This window comes from Chenopodium album, chromosome 10, assembly GCF_948465745.1.
Source record: "Chenopodium album chromosome 10, dcCheAlbu1.1, whole genome shotgun sequence".
In the NCBI taxonomy this organism is placed as follows: domain Eukaryota; kingdom Viridiplantae; phylum Streptophyta; class Magnoliopsida; order Caryophyllales; family Amaranthaceae; genus Chenopodium; species Chenopodium album.
Window position 1 is genome coordinate 19,096,316 of NC_137843.1, and position 14,593 is coordinate 19,110,908.

Here is a 14,593-nt window from a genome sequence, read left to right on the forward strand (position 1 = left end):
ACTTTTTTGAAACCATCTACTAATCTACTTCATTGGTGAAGAGATTATCTACTTATTACTGGCAAAAAAGATTTGTATTAGGAGAACATATAACATGTTAAACAGGTTTGTTTACACTGTCATGGGTGTCAATTTTAAGTCCAAGGTTTCACCTCAAATCTGTATGAATGATAAGACTAGCTCCTTATTAGTTTTATAAAATGAGCACTACTTTCTTTTTTTCTTCAATGTCGGATATAGTGGAATACACCCCAACATTCATCACTTTTATCATTCATTTTTTGAAAAATTGTCAAGAATAATACGATTTTTGGCGTGTTTTCTAAAAATAAAACCACCTTTTGATTATTTCGGAATAAAACGACCTTTGACATGCATCTTCTATAAATAGAACGTGACTGGTTGGTAACCTCAGTGGCGGATCTAGCCTTGGTCCTGCTGGGTCACGTGACCTAGCAGAAAAAAAAAAAAAAAAATTCTTTTTTTTTTTTTTTTTAAATGACACCTATTAGAAAATAAGATATAAACATTATTTTTGGTTATAAGTTAGCAATACAATCTTGTAGCTTAGTGGTTGGAGGGATTGGGACAAAGCCCAATTAGCAAGGCCCTAGCCACACAAGTCTTGAGTTCGAGCCTTAAGACTTGTAATTTTTGTATTCCTTTTATCTTTTTGTTTTTTTGTTTTTTTTTTGTTTTTTGTTTTTTTTTTTTTTGGAATTCCTTTTATCTTTTTTTTTTTGTTTTTTTTTCCTTCCTATGTTATGGTTATGTGATTTATTGATTTTCATGTGATTATTTCAATTTTTTCCTTCTTTTTTCATTTAATTCATTGTAGTAGCATTAGCTAGAAATAGAATATTTTTTTTTTTGGTTTTCCTTTTGAAATGATAATGAACTTATGATATTTGATTAACATGTGATTAATTTGATTATCCTTCAATGCTGTTATGTTTTGTGTTGTTGAGACATTACATTAAGTGGTTTTCCTAATTTGTGTTGTATATATTATGTTTGTATAATTAAATTGGGTATTGTGACTTAATTGGCTATAATATTCTAAAAACCACTTGGGTATAGAATAGATAAGTTGCAAAAAGATTGAATTAATCTATTTTTGACAATATTGGATTTTGTAATTAAATTGAAATTGTGACTTAATTTTCATAAAAAACATATGATATAACAAGTTTCTTTAGTCCCAAGCATCCTCCTCCAAAAACTCATCGTCTATCACAAAATTCATCCACCTCCGGTATGCGGTCGATGAGTGATGATCGATATAGGTGACAGTGACCCAGCACCTTAAAAATCCTGGATCCGCCACTGGGTAACCTGTTTCATAGGTTAACCGGACACGTGTCGTATTATAATTGGTAATTTTTTTTTTTTTTTTTTTTTTTTTTTTTTTTTTTTTTTACAATTTTCTTATTAGAAAAATTTATTTTAATTAATTTTTTTGTTTAAAAAAAAAAACAACTAATAGCCCCCTCGAACAACCCCAACCCCTCTTCAAGTGTTCCGTCACCACCACCCCATCGTCGCCGCAACCCTCACGAAACTAGCCCCTCGCCCACCACCACTAACCACCACCCATTCGCGAACCCAACCCCTCGCAAACCCAACCTCGCCGACCACTACCTCTCTCCTTGGAATTTGCACAAACCTAGCCCCCGTTAACGAGACCATCTCCCTCCTTCGAACTCCCACGCCGACCACTTTTCCTTAGGATGATTTTGGGAATTGGGGGTGCTTTTAACAAGCTGGAAGGGTGGGATGGTTTAATTCAACTGCAAAACCCACTAATTTTCGATGTCATGTCTTCGCTGCTGTCAACAGGGTTAGTTGCGGAGTGGGTGTTGGGGCGTATGGCTAGTCAGGGCTATTGGGAAGCAGGTTGGAGTGGAGAATGGGAGATGAGGTGGTGGAGGGGAGATAAGGTGGTGGTGGGGAGGGGATTCTGGTGGTTGACGGGGAGGTTAAGGGGAGAGGAGGAGAGAGAAAGAGGTTTTTTTTTAATTAAAAATCTTTTTGGGAAATTCTCTTTGGTGAACTCCAACTTTTTGATTTTCTAAGTGGTAAACATTCTTAAATTTTATTATCAATGGTAAACCTCAATTTGTGATTACCATTGATAAGTGTTATTTTAATAAAATAATCATTAACTATGGTTAGTTTTTACTTTTTTTAATAATTAAATTATTATAAAAATTTTAAAAAAAAACCTTCCCCACCCAACCTAGCCACCACTCACCAACAGCCCCTCCCCTACCGCCGGCCACCGGCCACCTCTTCCCCACCCCTAACAATGTCGGCGCCCAGCTCCAGCGTCGCCGGTGCGCCGGCCTTTGATTCCCCACCTCCACCTCCTCACTTTCTCCCAACCACGAACCCCACCGCCTTCCATTTCCCTCACCGCCCCACTACCGACCTCGACTCCACCACCTTCCACCCCGAAAATCGACGTATCTCCCCCTCGACCCTACCTGAAACCACCAGCTTGGGGTGCGATTAGGGTGGCACTCCCCTACCTGAAACCACCAGAAAACCCAAACCAAAACCCCTAAATCCCCAACCCGAAACCCGTAAAAAAACCCTCCCCCAACCACTTTGAACTCCGAATCAGGCCCTCCCCCACCCTTGAAACTTCGTCGCCTAGGGTTTCGAGGGTGGGAAAGGGTCGGATTTGGGTTTTAACGTGGTGGGGGAGGGTTTATTGAGGTTTCGGGTTGGGTGTTTGGGAGTTTCGGGTGGTGGGTTTTGGTTTGGGTTGTCTGGCTAGGTGGGGGCTGGTTGTCTAGGCGCCGACAGAGGGAGGGTGGGGGTTCGCATCACCGGGGTGGGGAGGGGAAAATCGGCGCAAGGGAAGAGGGTTAGGTGGTGGTCGGAATTAGGTGGTTTTGGGGGATCGGCTGGTGGCCGGTATTAGGGGTGGTTAGTGGTTTTTTTTTTTTTTATAAATTGTTCTTAAATTATTTTAGCCAATTCACTTGTGACATGTGTCACTTAAAAAAACCCAAAAAAAAAACTAACTAACTATAGTTAAAAAAACAAATTGAGGTTTACCATTGATAATAAAAATTAAGAATGTTTACCACTTAAAAAACTAAAAAGTTAGAGTTCACCAAAGAGAATTTCCCAATCTTTTTTTAGAAAAATATAAAAAATCCTAACCAATCACTGCACGACATCTGTTCGGTATTAACTTTTTAAATAGGTTACCGGTTTTTTATTCTATTTTGAGCAGATGTATGTTAAAGGTCGTTTTATTCCGAAATAATCAAAAGATCGTTTCATTTTTGAAAGACCGCTCAAATGACGTTTTATTTTTGACAATTTTTCCTTCATTGTAAATATTTTAATGTATAACAACACTTCCATATAATTGAAACGCTGAAAACATATATAATGATAAATGTAACTCTCTTTTAGAGTTTTAGGAACGTATAGAGAATTATTTTTATTACTCCCTCCGTTTTTTATTTTTTAAATGCATCACTTGCATTTACACGGAGTTTTAGGAAAGTTATTTGCTTTAATATTACATTGTGCAAGTGGAGCAAGTGGATGATTAATTTATTTTGATAAAAGTACTATGTGGGTCATGAAATAGATAGTATGTGAGAGAGATTGATTTATATAATTATATAAGTGGGGACCATGAAAGATAGAAAAATGTTAAAATATTTTGAGTGGGGTATTATAGAAGAAAGAAAAATAATAAAATCAAATATATATAAATAAAATAGGCAGTTTTCGCGCGCCACATAAGAGAAGGTATTATTTTGTCCAATGAAAACTTAGATTAATAATTTATTTTAGAATTAAAAAATTTACTCGCCACCTAAGCAAAAGTGACGAATAAGATTTAAGAATTTTGACACATTGGTAAAAACAACGAATAGAGAATAATTAAAATTTAAATTATTTTTAAAAACCAATAATTATCTTCTCTAAAAAAAAAAGAAAAAAAAAACTAAGTAATAATTATCTTCTCTAAAAAAAAAAAGAAAAAAAAAACTAAGTAATAATTATCTTTTTTATATATATGGATGCAAATTTTTAATTGCAAATATCTTTAATCTCTCCCTAGAAAATATTGTAAAAGTTTGATTTTAATAATGTACTCATCGAGACGAATAAAACTAAATCTCATGTCTAATTTTCCATAATATTTTATAGTTAAACAATTATAAATGAGACTAACATTTTAAACAGAACGAGTATATTAAATAAACACATAGGCAAAAAACTTATTTTGATCAATAAAAAAATGAGATTTGTCTTTTGTTTTTTGAATTAAAAATTTAAATTGTCAGATAAGCAAAATTAGTGAATAAGGTTTGAAATTTTAAATTCAAGCGTCACATAAAATAAATAAAACAACAAAAGGTAACTTTGTTAAAATTAAAAAATTATCTTATGATATTATGAATTTTATCCATATATTTAATGAATGATCTTCATAAATATACACAATTTTAAATAAATAAAATGATAAAAATGATGCATTTAAAAAAATACTTCAAAATGTAATGCATTAAAAAAAAAGGATCTTGCTAACGAGCGTCCCAGAGCGTTAGTTAAGGAATAATTTTATTGGTTGAAAGAGTATTAAGTTAGGAATGCATGACAAAATCACGCTTCGTTCGGTGTAATTAATGTTAGTTTTATTCTAATATTTTCACTTTTAATTCTCTTATCTAACGCTGCGGGGGCGCTCATTAACTTTTGCCTTATATCTTTACAGTATTTATTAATTTATGTCAGTGTTGCTGACTCCACATTGAGTCATTGACTGTGTTATGAGCCTACTAGTCTACCACTATAACACGGCGTCAACCAAATTTTAAATCAACATGTTTGACACGTGATAATCTCTATGATTAACAGAAAAATATAAAATGTTTAATTTTAAAACACAATTTTCCAAAAGAATAAAGAAAGAAAAACCTATGTCCACTTTTCATTTTTGATTGATACGAGTAAGGTTTTTCTTTTATTTTTTTTCTTTATTTATTTTTTATTTTTTAACACTCTATGTTCCTTTTTGTTATATATACTCCGCATATGCTTTACTATATTTTAATTTATTGTAGACATTCTCTTTTTTTTTTTTTTTTTTTTTTAGGTTATACCATTAAATAATGTTTATTGTTATTCCTTCCATTGTTTTAAATATATCAGTTTGATTATTACACTATTTACATATTATATTTGACTTAATTTATTTGTTATTATAAAATAAATAAATATTATTATATAATACATCGTTAGATTTGTCACGGTATCCACTTTCATAATATAATTAAATATGAATGAAAATTATTTTAATTATATTATGAAACTTTATATTAATATAAGTTTAAAAATGCTACCTCCGTTTTTTTATTAGTTGACACGTTTTGAATTTAGCACTATTTACACATCTCCTTTTGACCTTGTTTTGTGATTTATATGCAAGGAAAAATATAGTCAAGTGGGATCTTGTTAGATTCGTCACAATGTATATTTTCATAATATCAACATTTTATAAATTTTGCTTATTGATAATTAAAGATATTAATGATTTAATTTGTGCATTGGCAAACGTAACTAAAAACCCGTGTCAACTAAAAAGAAATGGAAGAAGTATATTTTATGATAAAATATGTTTTAATTAGGTTAGTAAAAAATTATGGTCAAAGTTAATATATGAATAGTGAAAAAAGTACAACGTCCCATGTATTATGGGACGGAGGGAATATTAAACAAACAACTTGCTCCATATGATGTATGCTCGATAACTTTTATTTTTTGGAAATTTGCAAATTGCAGCTATTTAAAGTTAGTGTTTTACAAATTGCAATCATTTTTATAAAAAATTGCAAATTGCAGCCCAAAAATTCTTATAAATTGTAAATTGCAATCCGATTCAACTTTTTTTTTATCGATTTACGTGTCGAAAAATATTCGGTTAAGGTTTTAAATTTTTTATTTTTATTTTTACGATAAAGAGAAGGGCACTATTAGACTGAAACATTACACTGGTCCGACCCAAACCAGATTAACGAACAAGACAATTTGAGAGGAGAGAGTTGAAAGGATAAGAAAATTCTCACCCCAAATTGCCACTAATGTGGTTGAGGTAACAAACCTTATCATTAGATTATTTATTATTTCTCTCTAGTTTAAATCTTTTTGAGGGACAAAGATCTTTTAAAAAATGTGTCAATGATTTATAAGATATTTCGAAGCTACCTGCTACGTATCAATCAAATCAAATTGCACGTTCTACTTTTAGGCGTTTAGCTAACTTTATTAAATATTTAATTTAACTATATGTAACAAGTTGCAGCTAATCAGCTACACATTATTTATTGCCCCCAAAAATTATGGTGCAAAATATCTATAATTCAAATTCTTTTTGTTGAGAGAAATCTTGAGATTTTGTTTGTTGAGTTGAGCAAATGGATTCAATTGATGTTCAAAACCAACCCCTTTTGAGCACTCAAAGATCAGCAGTGTCTGATGACAATCTACTGCAACAGTTGGGTTACAAGCAAGAGCTTAATCGAAGCCTCTCGTATGTTTCTTACTAACTAACTTATTATTCTTATTACAATGTCATAGTTTTGGTGTAAAAGTCATTAGCTCATATAGTGGTGTAGACTAGATTCGTGATTTGATCTCGAGTCTTGAGTATCATTCCCGAGACTGACTTTACCAACTAACCTTCCCTGACATTCTTTCTTGTGTTTAATTTTTTTTTTTTTTTTTTTCCGATATTTCTTTTACTGTCTTACTATGCCAGCTAGTCAACTAGTGGAATCAATCTATGATTAAGGCATACTTTTAATCTATGATTAATCTACTATGAATACTGGGAAATGATTTGTCACTCTTAATCTTATATATTGAGGAAATTAAACTTACTTAGTTTGTTTTGGTGTTTGGAGAGCCACAAGGGCGGGTGAGAATCGATCTCATGATCTATCTCTCTCGGAACCGGAAGAGAAGTTCTAACCACTTGAGCTATTCCTCACTCTCATTAATCTTAATTAGTTGGTACTATATAAATAAATAAAATGTGATTAATTTTTTTTATACATATGTAGTATATAAGAATATAACCCATTGAACATTCAAGATGTATTTTGATGATCATTTAGGATGTTAATGTTTTGATTAATAAGCAGGTTAATTAGTTGGATTTACTGTCATTATAATTGGTGTTGTTAGGATACTTGTTAAGTGTTTGGGGAGTAACTTCCAAGTTTTAATGCTTCTGAGATAAACTGAATGTTATTTTGTGTTTCAATTATGGGAGTTGCAAAGAGATTCAATTAATAATTTTGACGAGATTCAAATTAAGGTCTTGGGTACCAAATCATTGAATGCCTACATAATAAAACATGTTAATTAGTCCCATGCTAACCAATTTAGGTGATCCAACTTAGAATATAGCATTCAATCTAACAATGTTATCAATTAATTTGGTGATGCAGGGCAATTGCCAATTTTGCAGTGACATTCTCCATCATATCAGTATTAACAGGTTTAACAACAATGTTTAATATGGGGTTAACATACGGCGGACCTGTAACCATGGTGTATGGCTGGCCTATTGTTGGTATTATGACTATGATGGTGGGTTTGTCAATGGCGGAGATTTGCTCCGCCTTTCCAACATCTGGTGGCCTTTACTTTTGGAGTGCCAAACTTTGTGGGAATCACTGGGGTCCCTTTGCTTCATGGCTCACTGGCTGGTACGTGTCCCAACTGATCGCCTTTATCTATTCCATTCCGTGTCTCATCTTATGTCCATTATCTCTTATGACAGTGATTCCTTGATGTAATGAATGTTTGTTATCCGCTTTTGCAGGTTCAATATAGTTGGTCAGGTAATGTTATGCTCTGAATTCACTAGTAAGACTAAGAGCTGAGGTTTGCTGTTTGCGTTTATCTGATTTTCTATGATTCGCAGTGGGCTGTTACAACCAGTGTAGACTACTCTCTGGCACAGTTGATACAGGTGATCATTCTACTCAGTACAGGTGGGAAAAATGGTGGTGGCTATGAAGCATCCAAATATGTCGTGATGGCTCTTCATGGCGGCCTACTTCTTATACATGCATTGTTGAATAGTCTCCCTATTTCATGGCTATCCTTCTTAGGACAGCTTTCTGCAGCCTGGAATGTTGCAGGTACTTTGAATTTCTTGGGCTCTATTATACTAGTAGTGAATTTTAGTCAATAATTCCTGGCTTTGTATCTGACTGTTCTTTTAGGTGTCTTTGTGCTTATGATACTCGTCCCCCTCGTTGCCAAGGAAAGGGCTAGTGCTGAGTTTGTATTTACTCACTTCAACACTGATAACGGCGAAGGGATCAAAAGTGTAGTATACATCTTTGTTCTTGGACTTCTAATGAGCCAATACACTATCCTAGGCTATGATGCATCTGCTCACATGGTAAGAAAAAAGTAGATTTTCTAACTTTATTAATCACATTGTTAGGCAATAAAACCAATAAATACCAACATTATTTGTTTTGTTAAATTTCAATTACAGACAGAGGAAACGAAGGATGCAGCCAAGAATGGACCAAAAGGAATCATTAGTGCCATTGTTATATCAATAATTGTTGGCTGGGGTTACATTGTTGGAATCATGTTTGCTGTCACCGATATTCCATACCTATTGAGCAGCGAAAATGATGCTGGTGGTTATGCTATAGCCGAAGTATTTTACCTAGCATTCAAGAGTAGATATGGGAGTGGAATTGGTGGAATCATATGTTTATGTGTTGTTGCTGTTGCTGTATTTTTCTGTGGCATGAGTTCAATGACCAGCAACTCTAGGTGATTAATCTTTTTCGTAATCAAAACCTTTTATACTTCGTATATAGATATGTTTGATTTCTAACTTTACCTACATCATTGTAATTATCTTATACATTAGGATGGCTTATGCTTTCTCAAGAGACGGCGCCATGCCATTTTCATCTGTTTGGCAAAAAGTGAACAAGCTAGAAATTCCTATTTATTCAGTTTGGATGTCTGCCTTCATATCCTTTTCCATGGCATTAACGGTATGCATCAGTTTATTACGATAGATTAGTCTATATTGTCCAAACTCCTGCTCATCCTTCGAAAATTTCTCATTTTGTAGTCTCTTGGAAGCTTAGTAGCATTTGAAGCAATGGTATCAATAGCAACAATCGGATTGTACATATCATATGCATTGCCCATATTCTTCAGAGTGACTATAGCTCGCAAATCCTTTGTGCCAGGACCCTTCAACTTGGGGCGATATGGGATGCTTATTGGTTGGATTGCAGTGGTTTGGGTGATCGCGATTTCATTGCTGTTCTCACTGCCTGTTGCCTATCCTATCAACACCGAGACTCTCAATTATACACCAGTTGCTGTTGGTGGTCTTTTGATTCTTATATTATCTTATTGGATTCTTAGTGCTAAAAATTGGTTCAAAGGTCCTCTTAAGAATGTAATTTTTTGAGCCGTGAGATATAAATCATAAACACTGTGGCATGTAGAGGCTTTTTTTTTTTTTTTTTTTCACCCATTTGTGATGATCAATATATTGAAGAGAATGGATAGTTCTTGATTACTGGCAACAATTTGATTTGACACCATTTGATAATTGTATAAAGTATGACTATAAACTTATGCAATTTTGTGTCAGTAAAAATTATACTAATAAAAATTGATACGTAAAATATATACATCGAAACTAATTCAATTGATAATTAAAAAAGTTATAAGAAAAAAGAAATTTTGTCAAATTACACCTTTTAAAAACCAAACTAGTGTGTGATTTAAGCGATGTGCCGATGTCCCATATTATTATTTTGAACACTTGTAATCTATCTATATCTATATCTAATATATATACTAAAATAACAACCGCTGATGTCATCATTGTCTAAGTGTCACTTTTTTATTTAATTTTTCCCTCCAAAATGCAAGGATGATGTCATATATATATATATATATATATATATATATATATATATATATATATATATATATATATATATATATATATATATCTCCTTTTTAAGCTACCCTATTTAACATAACTTTAAAAATATATTCCATTAGAATTTTTAAATTTTAAATTTTGGGTTTTCTACACATATTATGCTATTTTGTTATTTACGAGTTGTTAACAATAGTTAATAATATAATTTAATTGAAATTTCTTAATTAAATATGAAAATTATGCACTTTCGGGAATTGTATATTCATATTTTATTAAAAATTAGTTAGGAAAAATGAGGAAGTTATTTTCTTTCAGTACGTGTTAAAAGTTTATAATTCAATTCTTATTTTAAAACGGTGCATCGTACGGGTTAAATCTAGTATTATACTAAAACATGGTACATTAGCAAACTATTTTGGTGTATATTTGTCAAAAATCTTATTCATATATATTATCGTATATTATAGAATATTTCTCGTAACTATAATATCTTTCATATATATAGTGAAGTATATGTTACACATGAATATTTTTCTAAATTGCTTAATTTTTAGGAGTCCTATATAATCTTTGTGAAATTTATACATGTATAATTTTTTTTTTCAAATAAGTACAATATATTTAACAATAAATTGTATAGTAAAAAAGTATCAAAAAATCTAATGAGGAATATTTGATTCTTAATAAATACGTTAGTATTTTTTTTTTTTTGTAAGAAAAATACGTAAGTATTTGATAATGAGGAATATTTACAAGTTGAAAAAAGGTAGGTCTAAAATATCATTTGAAATATAATAAAATCTTCATTAATTCCTATATTACAAATATCTATCAATTTATATTAAAACAATATATTTGAAAAAAAAATTAATAATAAACAAAATACACCACTTGTCGCCTAAACTTTTACGGAAGAATAATGTAATATTGAATACTTTCTAATTTTTTTTTTACAGAAAATGACATGAAAATAATTTCTAGCTTATGTCATCCTCCTAAATCATATGCATTATCCCATTTTTTTTCTTGCTCAAAAAGCATACTACAAAATATTTTTATAAATTGAACTAAGTAACAGCAATATGAAGACATTAATCATGCACTCTATAATCACTAGCTAACCTTACTTTGTTTTAGATGTTATTTATTGGTGGCAGTATATTTTCTAATTCCTTTGCATGTTCATATCTAAGCAATGATCAAACTTGTACATACTTTGGTCTAATTATGGTGACTATACAAGGTGATTTATTTATTTATTTTTTTTTTTGAAAAGGTAAGAACAAATAAACATTAGGAAGCCTTCCTCACGAGAGGAATTCCTAATGTATTAGAAGAAAGAATAGAAAACAAAATAGTGTTTTTACAAAATAGTGTTTTTATACACATTAATGTCCATACTACTACACATTAAATGACTTACATAAACTATCCAATCCGCTGCGCAATTTGCCTCTCGGTAGACGTGATGAATACTCTAATTGCAAAATCGAGAAAGAAGAGAACGAGTATCTTCGATAATATGTTCGATCTGCCACGGTACTGGCCAAATTCCTCTTATTGAGTTGATGACTAATAGGTTATCACGTTCAATTTCAATGTCCTGAATGCCACATTGAAGAGCTAGTTGGACTCCTTTATAAAGAGTTGTAGCTTCCGCTATAAATACTTTGGCGTTGCCGAGGTTGAATGTAGATACCTTGATGAGTGCTTCGCTGCTATCTCTGATGATAACACCTGCTGCTGTTGAGTTGTTACGAACCGAACCGTCGAGGTTGAGCTTGTCAATCAAATTTACTCCCTCCGTGTTTTAATAAGTGTTACAGTTTGACCGGCACATAGTTTTAGGAAATTTAATTGACTTAAATAAAATAAGAAGTAAGTGGGGTAGTTGGAGTATTAAATAATTATAAAATAAAGATAGTGGGATTAATAGTTTGAAAAGCAATGAATGTGAGAGGAAAGATATAATAAAAAAGTATTAGTGAGTTTGGGTGGGGACCATGAGAAGAGAGAGATATAATATTTAAATGTAGCTTTTTGCCAAAAAAAGGAAGTGTAACACTTATTAAAACACGGCCGGATTTGATAAGTGTAACACTTATTAAAACACGTAGGGAGTAGGTCGCATATCATAGTATACTAATTAATTAATATCTACATTTGGAATTAAAAAGATAGGTCAAGTTGAAACAAAAATTTAGGTTGATTATATTTACTCATCGCATACTTTTAAAAAATAAACAAAAAATGCAATAAATTTGAGTATTTTGACTTTACATTTGAATGTATTGATCTTGATAGTTGCATTTGGGCATACCTGTAGAGAAAGGGAATGGATTAGGGTATTTGGAAAACAACTTAATCTCTAATAATTTGGTATAAGATGTCTTGTCGTTGATTACTGCACCATGTTTGGTTTGTTATACAGTTCCTTTCTTGGAGCTACATATGCGATTTCATCATAATAAGGATTTTGCTTTTGATTCCTTAATTAAATTTTATAGAAATTCAACCTTGGATCTAATGCTCATGAATGTAAGGAATAATAGGCTTATCATCTGATATGTTTTGTATTTTTTTGTTGTAAGACTAGTTTGATGGATTTCAAGATATGAAAGAAATCTGCATAGATCAATTGATTCTTTTAGTACAAGGATAACTTTTGCTAAAAGTGATGAAAACAATATTTGGTTAAAAGATTTATTTTTGAAAAATTGGTAAGGCAAAAATAAAAAATAAAGGCAGAAAAGAACTTATACCGCATGAATCTGCATCGGAGAATGCCGTACATATTGCACTGTAGGAAGATATACAAAATGTGGCACAGGAAGTTAAAATAACATAAAACAAATTATATTAAAGTTATTCATAAATTAACAAATTACGTGAAACTATTTATGTTACATTACATATCGTTGAAACATATATAATTATGTGTTTTGATAGATCTTTATATTATTTGGTGATTATTGCTTTTATCACGTTAAAATGAGAATAGATTTGGTAGATTTAACACACAGCATAATTAAACTTTTCCTGTAGAAATCTTAATTGATCATCCCTATTTTTGGCAGACAAAAACAAAATTACCTTAATTAAGAAAGTTAGTTAACTGAAAATTTACACTTTTCTTTCAACACTTTCCAAGTGTGATTATTACAACAAATGTTGTATCAAATTTATCGATATGTATCACTTACTATATGTTGATATTATACGGTATTATGGTGCTGTTTATACTCATATACATGCGTATGAATACAAAATTGCTTGAAATTGCAAGATATGAGATTTTGTTTAAATTTGTTATTCATTATCATTTTTACTTTCCAATGATTTTTCTTGAATATTATGACAATTTAATTTATTATTATTATTATTATTACTACTACTACTACTACTACTACTACTACTACTACTACTACTACTACTATTACTACTATATCTCAAAAACAGACAATGTCAAACAACCTACAAAAAATTAGTGGGAAGCCGAGAAATAATTTGGGCCCCCACTCCTCGAGGTATAGCAAATCCTATCCTAGTGAAGATATGAGCAGCAACACGTACCCCAATGTCTTGAGTTTTCGAGAACATCTGGATCCGCTTCAACAGTGCAACTGCCTCCTTTTCTAATTCCCCAAGTGAAGATAAAGAGAAAGGAAGGAAGTCATATCCAATTTCCTGACAACTGGATTCATACTTCACCCGTTTCCGATGAGCCGCATCAGCCACAACCCGTCCAGGAACAAAGTCAGATAACCCAGACTGTGTCAAAGGAGAAGATCTTGTCAAGTCAACACAGACATCATGACTACAATCCCAGAAATAAAGTAAGACATCTGTAGGTCCTAGGGCCTCGTTATTCCCTCCAAACAACCCAATGCCAACCTCTTTTCTAGCCGAAATCCCATATCGTTAACAAATATCAACAAGAGTATCCAGAACAACATTATGCCGATGTTTAATATCCACCATGCCAGCACACGACACTGCATGATCACCGAAAATATCCCTAGTAAAAACCCTTGAACAAGCAGAACACGGCGTCGTGAAAGAGAATAATGGAACGCCCAACCGGTAGCACAACACACATTGGTAAGTCTTGGTATTCATCGTCTGACCCAACCCCGAAATAGGGACCACCCAAAGCCAAATAGAGGTGTGATCTCCCTGCTATGATTTCCATAACACTTATTGTCGAGGAGTTAAAGAATAGGTGGATTCTGCAGAAGCGATAACCTTTGTGAAATATATATCTGCCAATTTCTTCATGATTTTAGGGGCAGCGACCTCACTAGCATTACTCAAGATGTCAGACTCCACCGTTACATTAAACAGACTCAAAGCATCCTCAAAGGCTCGTCCAAAACCAACAATGCCAGCATGCCTAGAAGCTATATCTGCAACCCAGCAGACTGTAACCGAGAAGCAAGAAAAGCATAATGACGAACATCACCTGCGGAATAAACACCAAGCCCTCCAAATGCAAATGGTAAAGTGGGCAAGCCGCCACTTCCAATCGCTAAACCCCGGCTCCGAAGAAGTAACAATATGCTCCAAGGAAGATCGAAGAGCCCCATCAAATGTGCGCTGAGTCGCCTC

At 32.5% G+C, this 14,593-nt stretch overlaps 1 protein-coding gene across 1 annotated transcript; it reads left to right on the forward strand.

Annotated features, from left to right (window-relative positions):
* The first annotated feature begins 6,373 nt into the window (after nucleotides 1-6,373).
* On the forward strand, nucleotides 6,374-9,587 carry LOC145563753 (amino-acid permease BAT1 homolog). The gene is made up of 8 exons (XM_081624181.1): nucleotides 6,374-6,565; nucleotides 7,488-7,748; nucleotides 7,865-7,883; nucleotides 7,967-8,186; nucleotides 8,271-8,452; nucleotides 8,552-8,841; nucleotides 8,942-9,071; nucleotides 9,152-9,587. Exons 1-8 carry the CDS (start codon nucleotides 6,450-6,452, stop codon nucleotides 9,497-9,499), a joined length of 1,566 nt encoding a protein of 521 aa, XP_081480307.1. The 5' UTR covers nucleotides 6,374-6,449; the 3' UTR covers nucleotides 9,500-9,587.
* Nucleotides 9,588-14,593: the final 5,006 nt, after the last annotated feature.